At 50.0% G+C, this 26,452-nt stretch overlaps 1 protein-coding gene across 1 annotated transcript in view; it reads left to right on the plus strand.

Moving 5' to 3' along the window:
• The first annotated feature begins 204 nt into the window (after positions 1-204).
• The window catches only part of RASSF3 (Ras association domain family member 3), a 41,345-nt gene continuing 15,097 nt past the window's right edge, over positions 205-26,452 (plus strand). The window contains exon 1 of the mRNA XM_026052788.1: positions 205-359. Within this exon, the coding sequence (XP_025908573.1) occupies positions 231-359 (129 nt within the window). The 5' untranslated portion in view covers positions 205-230. The remainder of the gene's footprint in view (positions 360-26,452) is intronic.

Here is a 26,452-nt window from a genome sequence, read left to right on the forward strand (position 1 = left end):
ACGGGGCGGGATAGGAGGGGACGGGAGGCGCGGCCGGCTGCGTCGCGGCCGGGCAGGGCGAGGGAAGCGGCGCGGGCGGCTCCTCCTCCCTCCCCGCCTCCCGCAGCTCCTCCCGCGGCAGCGGCGAGGCGGGAGCAGCGGCCGCGGTGGGGCCCCGTGCGGCGGGCGGCAGGGCGCTCTCCGCCGCCGCCGCCCGCGAGCGGCACGAGCAGCATGAGCAGCGGGCGCCCATGAGCTGGACGAGCAGCATGAGCAGCGGCTACAGCAGCCTGGAGGAGGAGGACTCCGAGGAGTACTTCTTCACGGCGCGCACCTCCTTCTTCAGGCGGCCCCCGGGCAAGAGCAGGGCTGCCCCGCAAGTGAGTGAGGGCGGCCGGGCGGGCGCCGCGCCGGCCTCCACGTGGCCGCTCCCCTCCCCCCCGCGCGCCGGGCGGGGCCCAACGGCCCTAACGGCCCCAACGGCCGAGCGGGGCGCGCCGCGCCGCGCGCGGTCCCGCCTGGGAGTTGAGCCCCACCGAAGCGTCGCGGAGGGGGGKTTTTAAAAGTGTCTTTTAAGTTTGTTAATTTTGTGTTTGTTGGGAGGGGGGCTCGTTAGTACCTGTTGAAAACCCGACTGAAAGAACTGATTTGCGARTATTCGCCCCAAACCCTGCCATGTGGGGATGTGATTTTATTGAAAACGCAAAAACGCACGCGGCGTTTCTGCTGGCGGCGAGGCCGCTGTGGCGGCGCCTTGCCCGTTCGCGCCGTGGGCCCCTGCGCCCCTTGGCGCTCCTGTTGAGCGTCCGGAGCGGTGCTTGGGCGAGCACTCTCCGAAGTGAGCACTCACCCCCAGCAAGCCAGGTGCGAGTGGGCACTGGGGTGAAGATCCCGCCGAGGGCAAGAAAGCGCTTTCCTGGTTAGCGTGGAGSGTGTTAGTGAAGTTCCTGCCAGCTTGCACGAGTGGGGAGAAGTTTAACATTCGGCATTTCCTACTCAGGAATGCCCTCAAACCAGGACCGTGCCCAGGCCGCTTCTCCCGGGAGCAAGCTCCGCTTCAGCAGTGTGCTGCAGATGTCTGCTGTGGGATGGGTTAAAATGGGGGCTCAGCAGCACAGGGTTGAACTTCACGGYTCCTGAGCCAAGCCGGCAGCCCTCTCCGTTTCTCTGCCTCCGGCGCYGGATCTCCTTCTAGAGCATTTTGTTTTGTTTTGATCTTGGGAAGCCAATGAGCTACTGCGTCTGTTTGCTTTATACTAACTCTTCCCCTGCTGCCCCCGCTGCTTCTTGTAGCTTTTCTGTTTCTAGTTCATTGTGCAAATTGTTGGTGCTTTTTCCCCGCTGAACTTCGGGCTTAGTAATACTGCTGCTATGGAGATGTAGTTAAAAACTTGCCTGACTGAGCCTGAATGTTTGGGATGCCTCCTGGTCACCCCAAGGTCTTGCCAAGGCTCTCCTTTGCCGCCAACCCTTTGCTTCAGGTTAAGTTGTGCTGCAGAAAACCCACCTTGTTTTCTCCAGGGTGCCCCCACTGTTGTTCCTCATGTGAGGTTTGCTTAAATTTTAGAACCCCCTAACCCATCAGGTAAGTCCTGCGCCCCTTCGGGAAGCGCTTTCTTGATCCCCAGACTCCCCTGTCCGATTTGGGACAGGAGCTCTGGGCTCTCCCAACACCTGAGCTCGGGCGCCTAGTGAAAATTGCCTGGAACCCACATTTCTTTGCTGCCTCCCGAGGGTGCGCCTCACAGTATCACTTCCCACCCTTTTCTCATTCGTGTTGTGCTCCAAACTCCCACCAACCTGAGTGACGCTGTGGGATTCGGCAAGCCCTGCGCAGTGTCCTTGAACTGCATGTGCTGACCTATTTGGCCAGGCTTGGCTACCACCTGGCTGCTAAAGAGGAGGACCGGCCTCTGATGGTGTCGTGCCAGRCTAAGGAGATGTTAGAAGGCTCAGATCTTGATTAAAAAAATAACCGTGTCTTCACAATGCTGTTACATGAGTGGCCTGCGAGTTGTGCAAGTGGCAGGTTGTGCAAGCGCCAGAGTCGCTTAGTGGGACGTTAACTGCCCCACCGAAGTGCGAGTGGGGAGTAGCGTAGAGCTCCGTGGGGCTGGGTGGAGGTGCTGGCCGCTCGCACCGCAGCCTCCGGGTGCGCTCGGATCCCGCTCGAGAAGCTGCTGGCACTCGGATCCCGCTCGAGAAGCTGCTGGTGCTCGTGCTGGGCGAAGGCCAGAGCCCCCAAGCAGTGCTGAACGCGGACGCCGGCCGTCATGTGGCTGGCGAGAGGGAGCTTCCCCTTCCAGCAATAACAGTCATAATGAGACTCTTTGTGTGCGCGAGGATGTTGCTTTTGGTTTGTGTTTGAGGTTTGGGCAAAAAATGCTTGCTATGCCCCCTGAGCTAAGGGAGAGGAGTGGAGGTGGTAGCTACTGCTTCTCTGTCTTTCTTGGCTGCACAGATACTAAGTTTAGCAGTGTGGCTTTTGCTTGCAGAGGACTTAAGTGCTGGTCACTGCTTTTGTTCCTCTTGTTTTTCCCATGAGAAATGCAGGAGAGGAAACTGTATAGTTAGAATCTCAGCTTGCTGCTGTACTTACAGACAAACACCCTAATGGCTTTGGGGTTCATTTTGTCCAGATTTCCAAAAAAGTGAACATGGGTAACTGTGATATATTTAAATATTTAAGAAGGAAAAAATGAAATGGAGTAGCTTGGCKAGAGTTTGTCTTCTGTTTGAGTAGGGGAGGGAAGACAACTTAYTGACAGACTTCAATTTATGCAGCCGAGACAGCATAACTGGAATAATAGCAGTTCTGGTGTAGATATCTCGTAATAGTGTCTTTTGACTTTGCCCATGAGGCTTGATCTCCCTTAGAATATGTAAAGATAGGAATTTGTCTCTTCCTTTTTCTCCATTCCCCAGAAATAGTCGGCATAGGAAGCACTGCAGCCTGTGATGGGCTGCAGTCAGTCGGCAGCCCCTTCCTTACGTAAGCTGTAAAGAGCAGGGATTGCTTCCCCTCTTAGAAGTGCCATGGAAGACCAAGCCCCTGTCCTGCAGAGGCCCCTTGAGAGAACCGCTTTGATTCCCAGAACAAGCTGGATTTACATGGTTTCATTTGGTGGAAGGCGGTCTTGAAGCTAAGAGATCTCACATTCGAATGGCCATTCATGTTTTGAATGACATGTCCACGGTGTGTTGCCTTCCTTTCTCTCAAAACAGCCTCCTTTTAAAGTGTATCGTTTAGAATAGGTGGCCTATTCCATCACTGCCCCAGCTCCTGTCAGTAAAACAATGTGGGGGAGGAAAAAGGTGAATGAAGTCAGTGAAATCTGGGATTTGTTAGGTGACAAACATAGTTTTCCCTTTTTTTTTTTTTCCCAATAAAAGTGATATATGTAGTTGATCCAAAATAACCTTTGGGAAGAAAAATGAAGCAGGTAATACTTCAGTGTCATGGCAAAGTGCCTAAAAGGCAGGTTGCTCTGTGCTGTGGTTCATGAAGTTCAGTTTCCCACCTTCTTTCCACGTGCCTGCTGCCCGTTTTCCTGCTCTGACGGAAACCTCGGCCCTCCCCTCCCTCTCTAGAGCCGGCGCTTTTGGGGCACCTGGCTCGGTGCTCGACCTCCTCTCCTGCCCCTGTCTTCCCTCGAGAGCCCTCCAGACCCGTGGGGCAGCCCTGCCCTGGCTGTGTCTGCTCTGCCTTGTGTTTTTAAGGGTTAGAAACGTGAGGTGGCAGCGCTGCCGGAGAGAGGGCGGCCCCTGTTCCCAGATTGGAATCACTGTGAAGAGCGGGAGCCTCCTGCATCACAGGGCACGTCAGGGGGCTGGGCTCTGCCTCTGGAGTCTTCGAGAGGTTCGCACTCAAAATGTGCTTCGTGMCTAATGGAAGAGAGCTTGGGAGTGTGAAGTTTGACCCTTGAATACTGTTGTTATAATTAAACAGGAACAAAACACATGAACAAAATACCTTGTGCTTGATTCTTTGCTGTTTCACACCTGGTCCCTGAAAAAGTGCTTGTGAGAAAAATGTAGTGGCTACTGTTGGGTGCGAGACGTGCACCTTCCCCAGCTGCTCCTCAGAATATTCTCATTTCCTTACTTTCCACTTTGGTCCTTCCTCATTTGAGGTCAGCTCTCATCTCCTCTCTTCTCTTTATCGGTCTCCGTGAGYTGCAGACCATGACAGTCTGTGTTGGTTCCTTCCCCCGCAGGGTGCCCTGTCGTTGGATCCTGCYGTGGCACTGCTTTTCCAACTGCATCCTCCGTGCTGTGGTGGCATCATCGGGGTGGCCAGCAGGCTCGGAGAGGACAGCAGCAAAAATGCTGGAAAGGAAAAAATGAAAAAGAGTTGGGAGAGCAGAGATGGCAGGAAGAGAAGGGACAAAAAGCATTGGGTAGAGGTCTCATCCCTAACTAGTCCCAGGGAGGTCTCCCATTCTGTTGGCAGAAGAGGCGATTTGTAGAGAAAGGTGTAGGGTGTTTTTTTGTGTGYAGTTTTTAATTGGCAAGCTATACATAGGGAAGAAAATAGAAACTTTTATGCCCAGAACTCACGTTTTAGGTTTRTTCTGAGAGAACTTGCTCTATCTCTTGAAGAATTTCACTGAGAGGAAGATGCCAAAGGCGAGATATTTTTGGAAAAAAAAATCTGGGGCTAAAATGCTGTTTGCAACTAAGCTTAGTTAGCCTAAGCTTTGTGTTAATAATGTTCACTGTTAATGTGTTTTGTGTAGTTTGGCTGTTACAGCTCTTGTTTCCTTTCGGTTACATTCCCTAGAGAAAATGGCTCTCTTGACTCCCAGAGCAAGTGAGGATTCCAATTATAGACTTTATTTGGAGCCAAGAAGGTTAATTTTTTGTTTGACACGTAGTAACGAAGCTTATTTAAAAACAAAACTAAAAATACCTACTAATGCATTTCATTACTTTTTATYTTCCTTTAATCCATTTGGCGGTTGTTGAACATTCCGGGATAAACATTGTTGCAGCTAAAATAATTGAGAGTTACCACTTGCAGCAACGAGCGGGCTGGATTGTGCCTGTTTTACGTGAGTGTCACTGTTAGACTTGGCTTGTGTTGGCTTGTGCTTTGCCTCGTTCCCCTCTTGCAGCTCTTGCTGGGAATTTTACACGGCAGTAGCTTAGAGCAGGACTCTTAATTGGAGTGCGGAATCGCCTCCCAAGGTGAGACAGGGTTTATGCCCTCCTACGGAGGGAAACAGCAACCTGGTCTGCACTGACCATAAGTGAGTGCAAATTACTTGTAATCACCACAACCTTTTTTGATAATCACAGGTTTGTATATTTGGCTTATCTAACAGGCAAGCTCATGTCCTATGTATGAGATGAAAACTACAAAGGCAAAAATTAATCCACCCTTTGCAAGAGGTGGATTAATGTCYTGTCCCAAGAAGTGTTAAGTCGCTAAGACGTCTAACAAGTACTGTTAATGTTCAGCAATTTAAGTGCTGTGAGTGCAGCAGCACTGGCAGGTAACACTCGGGCTAGGTAATTATTAACTCTTTATCTTTTCACTTTATCCTGTAGTCTGCTGTGTTATAGGGTATTAGGTTTGTTTCAAGCAGTCCTTTCACCATTAGAGTGAGATTTTGGAGCTTCGGCACTGACTTTGTTATCGACGTTCACTTGATGACCAAATAACTATTAATATTTCTTGCTCTTTTTGTTTTGCTGGGGAGAAAAAGACTGAGTAACGTTTGGGGTCTTTGGAGGACAGTAGCTAAACTTATTTCTGTTAAAGTCCTAAATTCTGTTAAAGTATCTAATATGTAAGGCTGTTTTGAGACTTGAATTTCAGTAATGTAATTGAGTTTGGGATAATCCTGTGGGCTTTATCTAAGTGCACAGATAGAGCTTAGAAGGAGGCAAAAAGACAGAACTATTGGAGTTTATAATTGCCWCTCATGGCAGAAGGTATTAGGAACCTATATATTTTGTTGTCCAAGATGTTTAAACATAGAGTTTTGTTTATTCTCATGTGAATTTACATGCAAGACACAAGGAATTTTGTTTAGATTGAGGAGCCTGGGGAATTCAGAAAAATGCCTTACAGAGCATGTGAGCGCAGGATCATCTGAACAGGGTAAGTTTTGGGGGGGCTTTTTAAGCTCTGTAAGGAATGAGGGGGAATTAGTACCCAATGTCATAACTTATACACAAATCTACAGCAGAAATAAGAACAACATTGGAGCAGTCATCTTAGAGGAAGTTGCTGGTTAATATTTAGCCACTGTAGGAACAAAAACACAAAGAAAAACTGAAGTAAAAACAAATTCCATATTGCTGCCCATTGTTTTTAAAAAAACAGTGACATTGGTATTGGATTAACAGCTCAAGGTAAACTGATTAACAGAGGATTTTAGATGAAACAGGAGATCTGTAGGGCAGCATCTGTCTGTGGCAAGATATCTGTGAGCTAAGCCAAGCAATGTAAGTGTCAGGAAGAGATAAATCAGGATGATAGATCCTGTAGTTAAACTCTCTTTTTTTTTTTTTTTTTTTTTTTTTTTTTTTGGTTGGAAAGCTAAGTCTCTGGTGACTTCAGCAGGCAGTGCACACCAGGACAAAACTCTTCGGTAAATACTGGGCTTTTCCTTGAAGGTAGAGGTAGTGGTGCTTCCATATTTACAAAGTTCTTAAAACCAGAAAGTCTTGTGGACTTTAGGGAGATGCCTCCTTATGCCTGAAGTTAGAGCAGGGTGCTTCCACATAGCCCAGTTTATGCAGAGCCCTGACCTAACTATTTTGCTAAAGTTTTATGCTTTTAGGTGCCTGTAATAAAGCACACCCATTTTTGTACCCAAGAGAGGCAGTAGTTGACTTGGGATGAGTAACTGCCCCTCTCATTTTCTCCTTTTGCAAGGTTGATGAAGCACTGCAGGCAGTTGGGATGAGAGAACCTCCTGTGCAGACGTGTATTTGGCTATGTTAAGTAACCGCATGTGATTTATGTAGTAAATAAGATGATCTTCTAGTTATTCATCTGTGCGTGTGCTGGAGACGAATTTGTGTCCCTTCCTGGGRAGGACTCTGTGCTGTCCAGAAAGTAACAATAAAAGCAGTAGTAGTTCACGTGCCTCTCAGAGGAGGCAGCGAGTGTTAAAAGTAATGCTGCTTATTCAGGAGTATTTAGTGTGTTTTGTTGTCGGATTCTCTGACTGGTTCTCTGCTTTACCCAGGAGATCCTGAGGAGTCCACGCTAAGTAATTATGGAAAATGGTGTGTGCAGATTAAGCAGCACTGCCTCTCGTTTCTGTCCTTTAGCTGATCGTAGGTGTGCGCAGGTACGTGGATGAAGAGCCTAACTGTGCTGTACTTGTGCTCGGGGTGCTGATGCCTGTATTGCCTATCTCCTGTGCCCAATCAATACTCTCTCTCTAAAACCTCATTAGGTTTCATCATTTCAGTGATGGAAACTGAAGATCAAGTTTAAAGCCTACTTAGCACTAAGCCTGATTGAAGATCAAGTTCTGTGGTAACTGAAGATGATGATTATTTATTTAATAACTCAGCCTTGCTGCCACTGAAGGAGACGGTCTCACAATTTTGGCTTATTGCTTTTGAAGAACAACGAAGAACAGTTCAGGACAGATTAGGTCTGTGGTCACTGCAGGAGTGGCTTAAAGCCTTTGTGATGAAKAGCAGCCTGTGTTGTGGGGGACTTCTCAGCGCCTTCACCAGCACATTAAGGTCACGTCATTGCTTGCAGACACATAAGTGAGGATTCTGGAAACCATTTTGTCCTGAACCAATTATTTAATTACAAAAGGTCTTTGTCGCCTGTTTGAGAGGCACCTGGTAAAGCCCTGTACGCTGCAGTAACTGCACTGAAAATGTCAGCGTGCCCCGAATGCCCACGCCCATGGGAGCTGGCACGTCTCTGCCCAGCAGAGGAGCCTGGAAGGCTGGTGGTTGTGTCCTGCAAAATGGGAGACTTGACCGTCCATGGCYGTGGCTTTGGGAGGGGAAAATGAGACAAACGTCACAGTGGGCTGCGCTCCCGAACTCGCCGCAAGCCCCGACTCCTCCAGGTGCTGTCCCRGCAGCTGGAGATGGGTGGTGCTTCCAGAGGGAAGGCAGGAGGAGGGAGGGGGACTTTTGCTTATCCAGGCTGTGTTCCTTGCAGGGGGACATGTGGGTCACTTGCCTGTCTCTGGGAGCAAATCAGAGTAAACTGCAGTGGGTGCCGGTGAAGTGCAGGAAAGGCCTCCTAGCAGATGGAGAGTGGATCTGCGGCACAAGCCATCCTCCTCCTTCCAGTGTGAGCTCCTCAAAGACAAGGCGTTGCGTTTGCTCTGCTGCATGTGCAGCCCAAAGAGTGGCCTCTSCATATCTGCGCACCACGGAGCGTTGTCTGTTGTCCTGTGTGGTGATGGACAATTTAGTTGTTCATCCTTGGAGCAGTTGTTGCATCAGGTGCCCACATGCAAATGTTGGGATGTTGGGCCTGGAAGAATTACCAGGTGCCTGAGCATGGGAACATCACTTGTGCAGGCAACTTCATGCCAACAGTAAAACCAGACTCCTATATAATCAGCAGAAGACAATTATGCTTTTTAAAGGGGAGCTTAATCTTTCATTAAAGAAATCTTGCTCTTGTAATAACATTCCCAGCCTGGAGGGAACCTAAAATAATATGTTATTTTTCTTCTTCTTTTTTTTTTTTTTTAATACAGTGTCTGTGTAAGCTGTAAGCTTGAATGAACTCTGAAATCTTGTTTTGTGTATGTGAGTGTCTTTGTGCTAAGTTTAATATGAAATCTAATAAAGAGAACAGTTTGTAGTTCTTGTGTGAATTAGCAGGTCAGGTTAAAATAAGCCAAATCCCCACAACCTTTAGCTCGATCTGTAGGGTCCTGTAGTTGTTAAAATAAGAGTACACCATTTTCACCTTTAAATAATGTATAATTTAGGCTGATGGCTAGTGACCATGGCTGAGGTCTTAATCCTCTCTTTCTGTCCTGAAAATTACTTCTCTGAGGATCCGAGTTGATGGATGCAGAGTAGCTAGATGAGATACTGGTGTGGGGCGACCGTCAGGCAGTTTGAGCACTGTGTCTATTTCTGCTCAGTAATGTGGCTTAGTTATCTGCAGGGGAAAGCAACACGTCCTGAACCAGYACAATGCTATATTTATCTTTTAATTCAGTATAGTGGCCAGAAAAGAGACTGAACTCTGCACGCTTTGAGGAGACAGACAGTGCTTCTGGACAGCAGTCAGATAAACCTCTGAATTAGATCACCACATAATTTTTGACCATGTTTTTCTGTTCCCTTTTAATCTAAAGATGAATTGCCTTTCTTAAGTTGCCTTGTATCTCCATTTGTGTTGTGAGTCTCTCCTGACATTTCCATCCTGGCTGCATTACTGACGTACCCGTGTGTTCCTTCTTCAAGGTCCTGGCCACCTGAGAACCTGCTCTGTCCTTTGGGGTTTGAGTCTGCTTTGCACTGATGTGCTTTATGCCAGAATTGCTGATGAGTCTAATACCATCTATGTCTGCTCTAAAGCATTGCTTGGAGGCTGACTTCTGGCCTTCATGAGAACCAGTTTGTTTTTATAGAGTCTGAAAAAAGGTATTGGTGTTCAGCTGACCATATGATCTGCTTCTTTGAACTCTTTTTGGTCATGTATTTGTGTCCTCGTTTTATAAAGAATAACGTTGGCAAACTTCAGAGTGCCTTGACTACCACGTTTTAACTTAAGTGTGATAGCGTAGATATTTTTGAAATTATTTAATTTCAATTAATTTTTTAATTCCATGCTGTAGTTTCAACTCATATGCTTAAAAAAAAATGTTCAATAGACTGTATCATTAGAGATGAAAAGAAAAGCGAATGCCAGGAGAATGCCTCCATCACCACCGGCCCCTGGCTCTGCTGCCTTGCAGAGGGTGGGGTGGGTTTGGCTGGGGCATCTCAGGCTTTTTGTCAGCCTGGCTTTTAATTCTCGTTTCAGTAAAATGCTCATTGCAGTGACAGCTCATGCACTCAGGATAGTGAGCTTTTAAATTCCCAGGTGCATCTTAAATTCTCCCATTCTAAACCCACTCAGAGTGTCCGCAACATTATCCCAACTAAACATCAACTTGAAGGACGAGCAAAACCAGGGACACTTTTTAAGGCACTGAAAGTCAGATACGAAGTACTTTGCTTCCCGATCCAGTGTGTTTCATCAGGCTCTTCTCTCTTTTGATTGCTAAATCGTAGCACGTTTATAGTAGCCTTGATCCTGTAGTGGCAGGGGGGCTGCTGCTCCAGCCCCGTGGCTCCCGCGTCCCACCTTTGCGCCCGGGTTCCTGGCAGGTGGGTCCCGTGTTGTGTCACAAAACGCTTTGCACTCCTCTGTGCCCGCAATGAATTCGGGAACAGACATGGGAATTATTGGCAGCACCCTTGTGTTTTGGCCTGTTCCCATGGGGAGTCTGGCTTGTTCTCCAGTTGCCGTTAACCGTATGACTTAATGGCAGCAGTGGGCAAAGGTGTGGGGTGGTTTTTTTTTTGTTTTTACTTTTTATTTGAATATTTCAGTAGCTGAGTTAAATTCTAGAAAAGACTTTATTTTCTTCTCTTAATGCTTTACCTTGAGGAGAGCGCTGACACTTTTGAAACTTCAGGGATTCTCCTAACACTCCTACGTAAGGATTGTGGGAAGACATAGGGCGTTTYGGCTCTCCAGGCTGCTCTTCCAGTGCTTCTTTTGCTCCCAGCCCTGGGAGATGCCCTAGGACAGATGTTAAAACCAAAGTTCTGGATTATTCACACAGCACAGAAATTATGAAATGCCTTTAGTACCTTTCTGTATGATTGCTATTGCAGCACACATCTGCCCAGTAATGGGTTTTTTTTTTTTTTTTTTTTAATTAGATGTAGGTAGAATTATTTCACAGGTTATTTTGTTTTGCACATAGAGTTGACAGCGCTGTCTAGGTTGACAGCTGCTTTTGATTCAGTTACATGTTCCCTTGGTATGAAGCTTATCTCAAGATGGGGGAACATGATTGTTTATGCTGTGCTAAAAGGTTGATAGTTATATGAAGTGAAACATCAAAGTAGTTTCGGGTGCTCTGAAGTTTAAAGCTCACAGCTGATTTAATTAAAAAAATAAAAGGAACGTGTTTCCCCACCGCCAGAAACAGACCCCAAATACTCTTCAAAGCATATTTGATTTTAATGATTTGTGATTTTTTTTTTCCCTGAGGCATTTGTCAAGTTCTAGTTACCACTGGAATATGAAGATGTAGTTTTGACATGTGAAGATAATAGACCTTTAGTGAAGTAGGTGCTTGTATTGCAAGCTGATAAAATTACATGTTCTGTAAAAGCAGGCTGGTGTTGCGATAAAAAAGAACAGAAACCTGATGATTTTGTTTTGACAGCCCGAGTTGATGGGGGGCCTGGAGAGCTTCCTGGGGAGTCACAGCTCCATGCAGCTTCGGAGGCAGCTGCGGGAAGCAAGTGCCAAAGCTGCTAAGATGCTGCCCTGCTGCTGCGGCTGCTGCTGCGGTTTGAATTTACCTCGAGTGCTCTGGGTTGCAACGAGCACGGTTGGAACTAGGCCTTTATGGCTGGCATGAGAAACGTCTTGTAATGTGCAATAAAACCTGTCACATTTTTACAGCAGGATAGTGCAGTGTGTGAAGAACTCAGGATAGGGGCTCCATGTGTTATGTTGGGATTTAACCCCCTGCTTCTGTAAGTAATAGACTGKTTTTGATCTTTGGAGAGAGAGATCTTGAAGATACTGAGGAAGAGGCCGTCTCTCAGCAGATAGTTGCACATATGGTGGTAGCTGAGGCAGAGACAGAAGACAGCCAAGCAGTGTTGTGAGCGGCAGCGCTGCTAGCCCTGGCGTTGGCATTTCCTTATCTTGTTGGTCTGAGGTGTCACGCGAAGCAATGTGCTGCGYGCAGCCGGCGGGAATGCGGTGCCGCTCCCGGGAGCGAGGATGGAGCAGTGTTTCTGGCACTTCCAGAGATCCCTTCTCGCTCTGCCCTGCTCCCTAAGCGTGTGCTGCCAAGTGAACCTCAATTTTACCTTTCTGTACGAATCCAAGACTTTTGTATTCCTTTTATCTGGCTGTTTGTAATACTCAAAACCACCCCAAACAAGCCAGAGAAAAAAGGATTGAAGTATGTTGGGAATGACCCACTGCAGCTTAGAGCCACAATTTGAGCCCGTTTGCTCTCAAGCATGAGCCAAAATGACACCCCTGGGCAGTGCTTGCTCTGTTCCCCTCGCTCCTCTGGTTTCTGCATGGTCTGTGTTTCCCCAAACTCCTAAATGTGAGATAAGTTTTTATGCCCCTTAGTTGTTAGAGTGCYTCTCAGTGTTAGAGTGCTTTCCTCAGCCTGTCACTGTGCCGTGTGTCGCCTCCGTTCCAGCTGCAGGGTCCGTAGGCAGCCTGCTTGGTGACCACGAGCGTGGTGCCGCCCGCCCGTGTTGGCCCCGCGATGTGGCTGGGGCCAAAACACGAGCCTGCTGCCACTCAGCGCGCGTGTTTGTGTCTGGATGAGCTGTGCGGCACGTGGCCAGCCCTTCCGCGTCCCAGATTTATCCCACTGGCCACGAGGAACAAGTGAGGGAGCAGGCCGGGCCCTGGCAGCTTCCACGTGCGGATGCTGTGGCTCTTGGGAGCGCGTGAGCAGCGGGGCTGGCTCTCGTGCAGCACCRAGGCCGGGTGTGAGGGCAGCTCCGCTGCCCCAGCACCACGTGAGGAGCAGCACCCAGGGGTGCCACGATGGGGAGGCCGGGCCACAAAGCCTCGGGAGCTTTGGGTGGCCTTCCTGGGAGCTTTGGGCGGCCTTCCTGACCGCTCGTTCCRTGGAGATGCTGCCGTGGGGCCCTCCGTGGCACTTTATTCCCGTACTGTTTATCTGTTCTCTTCCCTGAATAAGGGTACTGAAAGGACATGAGCACAGGCAAAGCAGCGGAGTTCACTGCATGGAAAAAAGGAGTTCCCGCTTCAGGATGTGATGGGAGGGAGCACACCAAATAGGGTTGCAGGGTAAACCTTGGATTTACAGACTTTTGATTTAAAAAATTAGTATATTACTGTATTTCTCACACTTATTCCTCTTCCGTTCATCACTTGATTGTTCCCTCAACAGGTTTTATAATCAGTTCATCCATTCAAAGATTAGAATGGAGGGCAATGTTTTAAATACATTGAAACAAATTTTTTGGTGTGGCATGACATTTAAAATAGCTTCACTCTTTCCTGTGCCTTGAATAGCTTCAGTATCAAGAAATTATAAAAATTTCCATTGCAGTCATAAGCCTATAAATAGTCTCTTGCTTTTGTTTGCCTTTGAGAACGGCAAGTAGGTGCTTCTGCTTCCTGGTTCGGGTGGGAGGCTGGGAGACTTTATTCTGCTTGACCGACGTATCGTTGGTTTGAAACATATCTTTGGCATATCATMTTTATCTCCACACTGCGCCACGCAGAGGTTTTACAGCTGGAGCCACCTGCCTGCGGTCGTCGCTGCCTGTGGGTTCCCTCTTGTCATTTTGGACTTCGGTTGATCATGGCAGGCGATCGGTGCTCTCTTCACAAGCGTGAACGCGGGCAGCTTTGGGAGCGCCGTGGTTGCTCAAGGGCAAAAAAATAGTTTGTTCTTAGTGAGTGGATGGAAGGCATAGGAGAAATGTCAATGAAGGAGAGAGGAGCAGGAGGAGAGAAGGCTCTTCCTCACAGGAGATCCTGTTTCCCGTTGGACTGCTGAAAAGAGAGAAGACTGGCTTTGTGCTCCTTGTAGTTCTGTCTTATTGTTAGATGGGGATCAGTGAGTGTCTTGGCTGTTCAATCGTGTGTCCTGCTCATTTCAAAGGGGGCGAGCAGCACCCGTTGAGCTCCTGGCCAAGCCATGGGGCAGCGTCGCTTACTCTGAGACTGGAGATGAGAGGCAGGACGGGGCTCAGTAGAGTTGTCCTGGTCTAGGCAGCATTGCGAGTTACCCTAAAATCGTATGTGCTGTCAGTGTGGGAAAAATAATAAAATGTGCAGAATGGCTCTGTTTGAGCATGCACATCCTAAGCTGCCGTGACGTGCCAGCACTAACAGGGAGGCCTGGCCGGGGCTTTGCTGCCAGGGCTTTGGAAAGGTGAGCGCGATGCCTTGTGGAAGGGCAGCTGTGCTACCAAGCTGCTTGGGAGGGCGGGGCGAGTCCAGGGAGATTCCTGGATTCCTGCTGGGTGAAGGACACACAGCTGGAGGAGGCTCCCGCGGCTGGAGGAGGCTCCCACGACTCTGCATTTCCTGCGGGCTGGTTGGGGCTCCTGCTCGGGGTTGGGCAGCAGGACGCAGGGCCCTCTTGGGTGTGAGGYGCAGAGGGCCGAGGAGCTGTGGGCAGGAGGGCGCAGAGCTCCCGGGAACAGGCTCAGTGTCGGCTGGCACCTGGCCCTGGAGGCCGCTTGAACTCGGCCAGGCTGGTGCCGGGTGGTGCCAGGAGAGGGAACCTGGCAGCACYGAGGGCAGCAGCTTGTGCCCTGGGGGAGCCGCACGGGGGTGTTGCTCGGGTTTGTTTTGCCATCTTTTCCTCCACCGCCTGCTTTGTTTTATTTGCTTGTCAGGACTGGCTGGGCCGGCTTTGAGCCGATGCCATCAGTTCAGCCTGTATTATTCTGTGTCCTGTTAAAGGGCTTCCTTGGGATCTGCAACGCCCAGAGAGGTCAGGAAGCGGCCCAGATCCCACCGTGCTGTGCACAGAGGCGTCTGCCTTTGGGACATGCTCCCTAATAGCACTTAGCAAGCGTCTGCTGGGCGAGCCTGTGCTCCCTGATCATTAAACTAAACCCCTCTTGGCTGCTGTTCTCTGGACGATCTGCGACAGGCCGGTTGTTGGATGGTAGCCCATCCTTGCTAGTCTGCAGCCTGGATGGGTGTTAGCCACTCGCCTCCCTTGGCAGGGTGAAGAGAGGCGCTCGCACGGGCAGTTTGAGGCTGGCCCTGCAGCTGCTCTTACCAGAATGCGGCTGGCTGGAGCTCGGCTGGCTCCCCGGCAGCCTTCAGGACACAGAACYGTTCCAAAAGTACATAGAGGAGCAGGGGGCGGTTTAAGCTGGAGTACGTGAAGCTCATACCGAGTACGGCAGCACTTGGAGCCTGGCTGTTGATGTGCAGTGATAATGCGTGGCAGTGAGTGATGCAGCTCATAAAGCTGCCACCTGCTAGCTGCGGTTCTGCGTGGCCTTTGTGCGGGTAAAAATGCGCCCTTTACCTGGTGGCCGGAGGGTGAGTGCAGGACCCTTGTGGGGAAGTGTTTGCAGTGGCAGCCCTGGCTGCTTGTGAGAGCCTCTGCTCCAGGCCTGAGCTCGGGGCAGGCGGCCGGGCACCGCGCGGCTGCAGCGCTCGCCTCGAGCTGTCACTGCTCTGCGCGGCAGAACGCACGGAGCGGCTCAGCAAACGCCCTGCTGCAGAGCCGCTCTCCCTGCCTTGCAAAGGATACGCAGCTGAAAACTGCCCTTTCAGGGAGGTCTGGTTCTTCAGTTCCTGTTTGTTTTCTCACCCTGAGCCTAGGTGATGCCTTTCTGTTTTCTTTTAATTTGAAAATGCTCTATGTTAATGATATGACTTACTCCTTTTGAAGGTGACCTGTCATATTTACCCTTTGAGGTAACATTAATTCACTGAGCAAAACTTGTTTTTGTTGTTCTTTTTAACAAACACACACACAAACAGTCTACCTTCTGTAAAATTAGTTCTCAGTAGCAACTTCAACGTGTTGAATAGCCCTCAAATTCTTGCCGTGAACCTGCACGCAGGCCCTTTCCCCCGTATATGGCAGAAACCACAGGGCTCTTTGCCAGGCTGCCTACCTCCAGACGGAGCAAAGCCTAGAAAATYTTCCATTAGGAAAAACGAATCAAATCTGTCTTCATCTTCATCACATTAGTCTTTTCCAGTCTTTTTTTTTTTTTTTCAATTGTGTGACCTAACTAAACTTTATCACCCCTGACATAGACGCACTTTTTTATTTTTATTTTTTTTTAAGCTGGACAACTGATGTGAGAAGGCCCCAACTGAGGACCTTGTGGCTTATAAACAAATACGCAGAATGTCCTTCCATTTGATGCAATCGCCTGTATTTTAAGGGGGAAAGGGGAAGGTTTGTTGATATGAAGTGCATTTATGACCTACTCATACGCAAGAGACCATTCATGGGCACAAAGGTTGCCACTTTTCCTTTACTGCTTTTATGACCTTAATCTTTGGAAACCCCCTTTGTAATTCTGAAAGCCTGATTGCATTTGGGTTCTTTGTAATTCTGAAAGCGTGATTGCATTTGCATGGCCCAGCAAGGATGGGAGATGTTTGATCTTAGCAGCAAGTTGATCAGAAGTGTGTGAAATTCATGCCTTGTTTTTATTGTACTCTAAGGTTTTGCTAAACTTCAGAGACTTCCAAGTCTTGGAAATATCAGTAAAATACCTTAAAGCAGGAAGGTGGTTTTCAATGGAGTAACAGAATATTCAAGCTTGCTGTCGAGCTGAGTGCCAGTGTTCTCCGCACAGTTTCCCTTATGATCATGCTTCCTTTTGCAGTAAGGACATGCTGCTTTGTTGTCAAAACCGACCATTTGCCTAAGAAGAGTTTGGTGGAATGGGCTATAAACAAATAATTTATGGCAAATGCATGAAGCACAATAGGAAATTTGAGCATTAAGTCGGATTAGAAAGCTCAATAAAGGAAATACCACTTCTGAATGCGGAAGGGCTGTGAGACATTTGCAGCTCCATGCCTCTGGAGTCCTCACGGGGTGAGCGTGTCCCGTGGTTTGTTTCCAGCAGCCGTTTCTGATGTTACCTGTCAAAGGCTGGGTGTGTGAGCCCGTGTTTATATCCATGGAGCACGGCCCTCCCTGAGGGAGCGTATCAGGGTTTTGCAGCTCCCAGAACCGATCCCTGTGGTACCGTGCAGGGTGCAGGGCATTCGCGGCGCTTCAGGCAGCCTTTTCCCGTCTCCTTGGAGGTGCCGCCCGCGTGCCCGAGGCGGCCGCTGCCCCTGGCTGCGGCGGAGGTGGATTCGCCGCACGGAGGCGAGTGCAGGGCCCGTGGCTCGGCCTGCCCGTGTCTGTGTCCCGTGCRCGGCTGCGCTCCGGCATCAGGCATGGTCTGTGCCGCCCCTGTTCCAGGGGACGTGTGGCCACTTTGAGGTTCGCTGCTGCTCTCGGAACTCCTGGAAGCGGCATGTGAGAACTGAATCTCTTTCGAGACCTGACCTTTAGGTTTTACCTGCGTATGCTGAGGTTTTGGCTTATTAATTTGATCAGGTAGCACTTAAAGAGGTGCCCTCAGTGGAATRCAGGCTCTGCTCAGAGCACACAGCTGGGTTAAGGATTCTGGTGAAAATCAGGACATGCTGCCTTTCTCATTCTGTTAATATTTTGCTTTTAAGAAGCAGCAAAAACCCAGAAAGAGTGTTTTAGGGTGCTTGACAATGTAGCAATCGCTCTAGTCCAACCTACTGAAGTCAACCACCCCATTGAAGAGTTTCCCCTCGCTTTCTGTTATCCACGTTTACCCCAGGCTCCCCTCTACTCCCTAGAGCATCACATTGACTATGCAATGCTAAAAAAAAAAAAAAAAATCAAAAAATCAAATTACTTTTCAAATGGTGGCTTCAAGGCATGTTTGACAGCATGTAGTACTGCCTACTGTTCTTAAGTTTGAACGTTAATAAATTGGAGTGTCAGTTTTGAATTATTTGCTTTTGGGAAGTATTCACTGGGTACACTTCCCCACTACTTTGGGAAGTATTCACTGGGATGCACAGCAAGTCTGCAGGCATTAGTTTCCTTCTGGAAAGGTTTAATGGCCGAGTGTTTCTCTTTGAAAGGTGAATTCTCTTGAAGTCTGAATTGATATTCTAGTATAGGGACTTAATGGCTCCATTAAGTCATCTCATAAGAAAGAAAATTGATTCCTGCAAGTGCTATCAATCTGCTCAGTGGCTGGTCTTTAATGTCAGGCTGAAAGAAATTGTTTTAGTGGAATTGAACTGCGCATTGGTAATGTTGTAGATGGCCAGAAATCGTTTTCATTTTAAATCACAAAAACACAAGACACAGCTACCACGTAGTGTTTTCCCTGTGTTTGTGATTCACGTTTGCCAGTGCAAGTGGCACCTAATAAGAAAGTAACCTTGTGTTATTGTTGAGGTCTAACCACCCTTTAGACATCAAGACTGGATTTTAAGGATGAACTTACAAATTCATAGTCCTGCTGAACTTWGTACTGTGCAAGTAAGTTGTGTTGTTACTGGTTTGGCTCCTATGGAAGAGATTAAAGGATGCTTTTAATCTTTAGTGTAACTCTGTGGTCCTCCACCTTCAGAAGCTGATGACAACTGCAAGCTCTTATGAAAATCAGGCCTCAGGTTCTTCAAGTTCCAAAAAGCTTTTTCCATTTTCTCCCTGGTGGAAGATGGTGTTGCAATGAAAGCTAATTTGGAAGCGGCCTCTGAGCTGTGTACGCCCCAGTGTAGCTCTTGTGCCCGGCTGTTCTTCAGCGAGCGCCCTTCCTCGGGAGCCTTAGCTGTGGTGCCAGGGACCTCTCGGCGAAAGGGCCCGCACTGGGCAGCGCTGCTCTGTGGGTGTCGCAGCGGGAACCGCTGCCTGGGGGCTCCCCGTGTAGCAGTCGGCCAGTGACAGCTGGTGGCCCTGAGCAGCTACTGGACCTGCAGGAGGGGCTTTGGGAGCTCTGGATGAATTCACGTGCACCTCTCTCTCAGAAAAACCTCACTTCTCGCGGAAGCTCCTGCTTTCTGATCCTTGTGCCATGCGCCTTCAATGCCCTTTGCTTGTACAGCTGTAGAAGAGCATTTCTGCGGTTGTTGCACGTGGCTTCCGTGAACGAGGCCAGAGCCATCTCCGTCCTCATCAGTTAGTGGCAACCAACCGTGCCATGTTTTCCCAGTGCCCCTAAGTCACCAGGCTTGGCTGCCCCTGCATTTCTTTTYACCTGACATGGTTTTCACCTGACGTGCAGTAGGACTGGGACTGCGCAAGCCCTGCTGCCTCCCTGCCAGCTGCTGACAAGCTGGAGTCAGCCCTTCCTTTTCTGCTTTTCCTTTCCTCCCCTTGTTAGGCAGTGCGAATCCTCCCCAGGGCAAGGAGGAGCCACCATGGCTCTGCAGGCTGCTGTAGCAGCCTCCCTGTGTGTGCCCAGGGGCAGAGGCAGCCGCTGCCGGAGGGACAGGAGGGGCAGCAGAGGGACGGGGCAGAACTGGTCAGCMGGGCGGGTGGCGAGGACCTGGCTCTGTATCCCAGGGAGCCTGAAATCGGGAAGGTAGCACTTCAAGCTCGAAGGTCCTTGAACCGAGCTGGGGAGAAGCATCTGCAGGTCCTGGACTGCCCAGCATGTGTTCCCAGGTGCTTGGGCCAGCCCCACGTCTTGCTCCGCTCCGTGTGAGCGCTTCCACCTATGTCATGTCATGGATGCCTGTCCTGCTCCAGCCACCCATCCCATCCCGTCCCGTCCCATCCCATCCTGTGGCGGTGACTCAGCCTGGGTGGATCTGCAGCTCACCTGCCCGTGTGGCCCGCAGTGGAGCCGCCCCTCCTGCCTGGCAGACAGCAGCCATGGACCCGCTTCCCACCTCGCTCCCGCCCCCCTGGAGCTGCCTCCTTCACCCCACGTTCCAGGATTTGCCAGGCTCCCCAGGGAGGTCTCCTTGTTGAGTGGGTGCGGCCCATCCGTCGCAGTTCCTTCTATCCCCACAGGCAGTGAGCTGTTTCACTCCCACACAGTCTGGCTTTCAGAAGTGCGCAGGAGGCCGCTGGACTTGGTGGGGTGTTGTATTCGTTTGCTGCTTTCCTCACCCAGAAGTGGCAGGAGCCTTGTGTCCCTCACTGTGCTGCCCCATGGGTTCGACTCATGTGTCCTCGGGTCGAGCGGGTTCAACCCTGCCCCGAGTCCCCAGATGCAGAGCCGGCTGCGCTGAGGGTGGCTCTGAACTGCAAGACGTGGAGCTTGGGTTTCCTCTTCTGCCTGGCTGGAGTGCCCCGCGGCGGGCTCGGAGCGGCGCGAGCCCTCGGCACGGCTCCCTCACGGGCCTCCGGGGTGGATTGGTGGTGATCCAGCTCCTCCGGGCCTGTCCCAGCCTGGGGTAGGGGCAAAATCAGGGCAAGGGCAGAGCCTACACATGCTGAGGGCTGCTCACGGGTGGGAGGAGGCGGGAGCTCTCGTGGCCTCCCTTTGACTCCGTGGGGCACAGCGGGAATCCGTGCTCCTTGAGGCCGAATTCCCGGATCAGACGGGGGCCCAAGAGCAGCAGCTCGCCTGGCGGGAGCGGGTGTTTAAAATAGGTCTCGGGTATAAACTGCAACAGATGGTGGGATCCTTGAGGYGGTTCTTATTCCCATGGTGCTTTCAAACAAGTATTTTTTCCTACATCCTCCTTATCAATGGTAATTTCTGGAAAAAAATGAGCAAAGACGAGTTTCCTTCATTTTTGTTTTTCTGTGGTGCTCTTTGCCTCTACCTGTAAAATTATTTTTATCACTCAAGTTAGGGAATTGCTGTAARTGACAAATATCCAAAAGGGTTTTTACAGAGTCTTATGTATGTTAACATACACCATATAACATTGCAGGATCGGCACTGGCCTTTTTTTACCAGTGCTCATTTCAGGGAAGGGAATGCCTACCTTGCAGGAAGGCAGTGAACTCTGTTGACTAAGTGCAGGCTATATATATATATACATATATATATATGTATATAATATGTGTGTGTGTGTGTGTGTGTATACACATATAGAGAGTATATGTGTGTATATATCAATACATGAAGAACTGACTGCAGATCATAGCCCAAGTCAGGTTTTGGTGCTTGCACAGCCAGGCTTGGGTCCGTCCTTTGGTCCTTCYGTCCTTTCCCAGAGCACAGGTGCTGTTCCAGCCGCTGCTTTCGGCCTGCCCAGGAAGGGCATCCCGGCGTGTTGGGTCCCTGCAGTATCTCRTTACCCCAGGAACCAGGACGTGGTTGGGAAGCCTTGACTGGGCGGTGGCAGCTGGGATCTGCCCGTGTTGTCATTATCCTTCCCGGGTGTTTCTACTTGTTTCTGGCAGAAGTGGCTCCTCTGGAAGCTGCTGCTCATGCTCATCGCAGTGGAGTGGCAGATTTTGGGAACACAGATCTGTCCCCCATGAAGGCTGTTAATGGAAGAAGCAGTTCTTGCTCCTTATTTTGCCCAGACCAGACACGTGCTCTCACATTCCCTGAGTGGAGGGTACTTGCAGGTCTCCCTTGAGCTGCCATAAGGAACCTCAGCTGGAAGAATGTTCCCGTTTGGCTCCCAGGCTGAAGCAAGGGCCGGTGTCTGCGCAGCCGCTCGCGGCGCCTGCGACGCYGGGCGCAGAGCTCTGTCCTGTGGCGGGCGTTGGGGCTGGCCCCTCTGCCCTGGCGCTCTCCAAAATGTTTCCCTAAGAACCCGCTTCTCCTTGGCAGCACAGGAGAGAACCTGTGAAACTCACTCCTGCCTGGGCCTTCTGACAGAACCCTGAAACAAGTTGAGGGTGGTTTTAGTAGCAAAGCYGTTACTGTTAAATACACATTACTGTTAATCCAATTTATATTAGCCTGGCTATTACTGTCCGAATCTGACTTCAGATTCAAGAGCTGCAGTGACAAATTGTTCCCGAAACTGAAACAGGAGAGGGAAGAGCGGGATGGCCCAGCCAGGGGTCCAGGTGGCGGCCGCCGTGTGTGTCAGGCAGGAAYGGGAGAGCAGAGCGGGGCGCCCACCTTGGAGCGGAGCCATGGAGCAGGGGAGCGGAGCSGAGCGGGATGCTTGCCTTGGAGCGGAGCCTTGGAGCAGAGGGTGCCTGCRGCAGCTCTGCGGAGCCCGGAGCAGCTATGGGAGCAGGAACCCCACAGAGCAGCCCGAGTGCAGTGTTCCTGTCACAGCACGGCCCGTGCAGCAACAGCCTCTTCCTGCAAGGGAGCCCCTGAAAAATACCTGGTTGAAACAGTGAGGTATGTTGTGGTCTATTTTAAGAAATACTTGGTTAGGTCTGTATATATATGTATATTAAAGTRTATGTGTATATATTTGTAAACCAGGGCGTGGTTGTGTAATGTGTAGCTGTTCTAATCTGAAAATATCTTGGTCTTCATATAAGTGTGTGTGTGTGTATATATATATATATTTTGATGAGTCCTCGCTCCACAGAACTTGATTTCTGGATTGGGCTTTCCCCATGCTAAAGTAATTTTTAGTAGAGATGACCACAATAAAGTGAGTGTTTGTTTTTCTTTTAAATTGAATGACTAAGTTGGGTTGTCACTAGTTTGGAAGTGCCAGAGTTATTCCTCCTTCTGTCTCTCTGGGTTAAACTGTGCTTTTTAATTATGTTACTTCTTGGCAGCATCCCTCCCACAGARCTTTTGCCTCGTGTGCTGCACTGAGCGTTTGATGCTAATCCTGATGAGCCTCTCCCCTTTTTATTACTGAGTATATGGCATAAAGCCATCATTTTTCCTGCGCAATACTCAAAGTTTGTTTTAAAAGAAAAATGAATGGTTTTAGCGTGGTTTTTTTTTCCCCGTGGTGTTTCCCAGAGCGTTTGTGAACAGGCCTTCCAATAGCAGCTCATCAGCGGCATCTCCTCGCGTCAGGCGGGCGGCTGCTGGTGCTCCTGGTGTGGAGCAGTGGCCCGGCTGGATCGTGGCCCCCCGGGGCTGCTTGTCCCAGCTTTGTGCTGGGGCTGCCAGTGCAGGGCAGCCCGGCCTTTCCCAACAGCTTCCCTGCTCGCACCTTCCTCTCCAACTGCTGTGAAGTTGATCCCATTCTGAGCTGCAAACGGAACGCAGGGACTGACTGGAAGTCAAAGGGAAGGTCAGTTGGAGCAATGTCTTGTGTGGCAGGTGCCCGGGCAAGAACAGAGAAATAGAGCAGAGGTTCTGGGAGAGAGATTTCCAGCCTCCCGTGACTGGCAGCTCCAGTTATTTCCTCTGTGGGTTTCTCAGGCTGCCTTTGAAGGCAGGTGGGCCAGCGGCTCTGGGAGCGTGGCAGGTCCGCGTGCAGGGCGAGAGGTGCCCGCTGTCCCGCGCGTGTCCCGGAGCCCGCTGTCCCGCGCGTGTCCAGCTGCCACTCCAGGGCCTCCTGCCCCCCGGCCCGGGCGCTGCGCAGCCTGGGGCCAGATCCACCGGGAACGCGGGCGCGAGACCCGCTCCACGTTGGCTAGGTGGGAACGCGGGAGCCTGTGCAGGTGCTCTCTCCCAAACGAGAATCCCATGTCTGAACAGTTAAACACAACAGCAGCAGCAGCAACAACTAAAGCCTTGGGGTTGATGAGATCAGTGGTTCCAATGCGACCGCCGAGCGCACTGCGAGGTCCTGCTTGCGCTCGCTTCTCCAGCACGGGCCGGGACTCGGCAAATCCCAGCGACTGGAACCTCTCGCGGTGCGTTTTTCCCATGGACAGGACAACTCTTTCCCTATAATCCCTTCCTTTGCTGTGACTGAGCAATTTTGACAGGGGTTTTGAGAGGGAAAGGATGTCTTTTTAATATATAGTACTGTGAACCTCAGTCCTCTTTGTGTCAATACACGTTTGTGTGCTTAGGTTCAGCCACAGAGCTGATGGGTTGTGTTCTGCTTGGTCTACTTTCAAGTTATGGGTGTAATTTGCAGTTTGACTCTTGAATAAGGGCTATTCCTGTGACTAGAAAGCCTTTTTAATAACCTGCCATGGCCATGTTCCTAATGAGATTTGCCTAAAGCCCCTACTTAGTGCCAGTGTTCACATTCTCAGTAAAGCTTAGCACTTTACTCCCAAAGCATCTAATTAAAGGCTGCCAGATTAAACCTCTTCCCCTGGAAATTGCGTGTGTATTCTCAGCAAAATCTGCATGGCCCTTCATTCCTGACTTGAGTGGAAAGTGGAAAATACCGTGTTTCCCCAGGAGCCAGCTGCACAGAAAGTCAATCAGGGGCCTCTTCAGGGGCCAGGTGTCCCCCGGCAGCCTTTCCGTGGCTCCGGTTTCCAAGCCAAAAGCTGCATGTTGTGAGTTTCTCAGCTTGCTTGGATATGGAGGAGCATTGTATACTGCAGGATTTCTAAATCTAAATGACCATTGCTGAGCTCTCCCGTCTCCTCTTCCTTATAAAAACTCCTCGTTTTCAACCTTGCTAAACTGGATGTGCTTGATTGTTTTAGAGTTCCAGAGCCCCCAGGCACAGGCTGCTGGAGCAGTTTGGATCGGGACAGCAAATCCCAGGGAGGCCCTGGCCACGAACACGCGTCGCTCCTTGTAAACAGCTCGTGCCATGACAGAGAGCAGGGGCAGCCCTGCCTGCACGGGGCTTCTTTGGGCTCAAGCAGCAGCAGCTGGAAGGTTTTGTCATGAAAAAGAGAAGTTGAAAATGTGAATGCTCCGCTCTAGTGTCCTGYTGCCAGCATTCCTGATAACCAGGCAACATTATCTCCGCACCCGGCATCTCGGCATTCTCACGTTTGAGTTTACAGTCAGGCTCAGATATCTGTTTAGGAGGATGGTATAAAATACCGAGTTATGTGTGGCCTTTTATAAAGGTTTGCTAAGCCTGCTGCTTGCGGAGCGTTTGCAGATTGTTCCCAGGCTCTCCAGTTGGACTGACAGGTTACTCTYTTAGGCAGTTTAGTTTGCAGGGAGAGTACAGAAGGGGTAGGAGTCCGGATTATGAGCATACATAAAAAAAACAGAGGTGTGTTTGGTAACTGCAGATCTGCATTTGCTAAGTGTGAGTCAGGGCTGTTCCCGAGGTAGCCCGGGACCTGGAACTCGATTGCTCTTGGAAGTCGCAGTCTCCTGCTCTCCTCCTGGAGCATCACACGGTCACAGAGTATCTGTTACAGCAGGCSTCTGCTCGTATCTACCACGCGTTGTTATTATTACATTTGAAAAAAAAAAAGATGCACTTCTGCGGTGAGAACCAATTTCCTCTTCGATTGGCAACAAGTGAAATAGCTGAAGCAAGAGCATGGCTTTCTTGAGAGCAGCGTGCCTCCCTGTTTACGTGCAGGGATTCCCATTCCAAGCGCTGTAGGATCGGGTTGGATGTAGGTGCTCCGTGTGGGCGGGAGGAGCAGACCGTGGTTGGGAACAGACCCCAGGGATGGGAGATGAGCGCGACTCGGTCACTGAGTCGGGGTGACTCACGTCGGTGGAAGGTGTGAGTGTTTCTTGGCCGTGGCAGCCCYGGGCACCCGCGGGGCCCCTCAGCAGGAGCAGCAGCCGGGGGTGGTGGTGGGGCCTGCACCAGGCAGACACGCGGGGAGGACCTTCACTTGCATCCTTTGGGGTTCCCTGGATTAAAGAGGTTAAAAACCTCTGCTCTTCCCATGAAATCCTCAATATATATATCAGATGGCTGTGGCTGGCTCCTTCCACTTAAAATTATAAAAACATTGCATTAAAAACATGTAGTAAGCTCCCTTTAAGTCTAATGTTTCAACACTTTGATGTGAAACATGTTTTTTTCTTCTCCCTTTTGTTCAGTGTTTCCTGCGTCTGCATGCACTCACATACATCRGCATGTGTCACCTTGATATGTTTATAGAGCCTCTCCTTCGTGAGAAACTCTGCTTGCTTCAGTAGGGTTTGCTGATGAGCAATCATAATTCATAAGGCTGAATAACTGTGCTGATTTATCTTAGTAATCAAGGACCAGGTTCTACCATTGAGAGAACTTTTATCTGAAGCCCAAGGATACCTTGTAACTTAGGTGTGAAGATGACAGTTTTTGCAGTGTTACTTAACTTTCACCATTCCAAATACAGCTCTGTGAGATGAAGATTGTTATTTGGATGCTAMATGGAGTCAAACAAACAGATAGCTCTCTGCAGTCTTCCATTGCTCTCAGAGTGCTGTGCAAGTTTACCTGTGTTGCAGATTCTCAGTAGAAGAACYGAGGGATGTCCACTGCCCAGTCTAGCTACGGCACCTGGGGCTTGGCAGAAGTCATGGATGAGTTTTTGTATTTTCAAATGCTGCTTGAAGTGTTTAACCACATAATCACAGAATGATTGTGGTTGGAAGGGACCTCTAGAGATCACCCAGTCCAACCCCCTGCTCCAGCAGGGACACCCAGAGCACGGGGCACAGGGCKGYRTCCARGCRGGTTGGGAAGATCTCCAGAGAAGGAGACTCCACAGCCTCCCTGGGCAGCCTGTGCCAGGGCTCTGGCACCCTCACAGTGAACAAGTTCCTCCTCACATGGAGATGGAACTGCCTGGGTTTCAACTTACACCCATTGCCCCTTGTCCTGTCACTGGCCACCAATGATAAGAGCTTGGCCCCTTCCTCCCTACATTCCCCCTTAGGTATCTGTCCGTGTTGATCCCGCCGTGTGTATGGCTTCTAGTACAAGTAGGAATTTGTATGCTGAGTGTGCATAGTTTTCTAATACGGACAGTTTTCATGAGTTCAGACTTTACATGCACACATGAATATACATGCAGAC

The sequence above is a fragment of the Nothoprocta perdicaria genome, unplaced genomic scaffold (assembly GCF_003342845.1).
Source record: "Nothoprocta perdicaria isolate Ctin4 unplaced genomic scaffold, notPer1 scaffold_91, whole genome shotgun sequence".
NCBI lineage: Eukaryota > Metazoa > Chordata > Aves > Tinamiformes > Tinamidae > Nothoprocta > Nothoprocta perdicaria.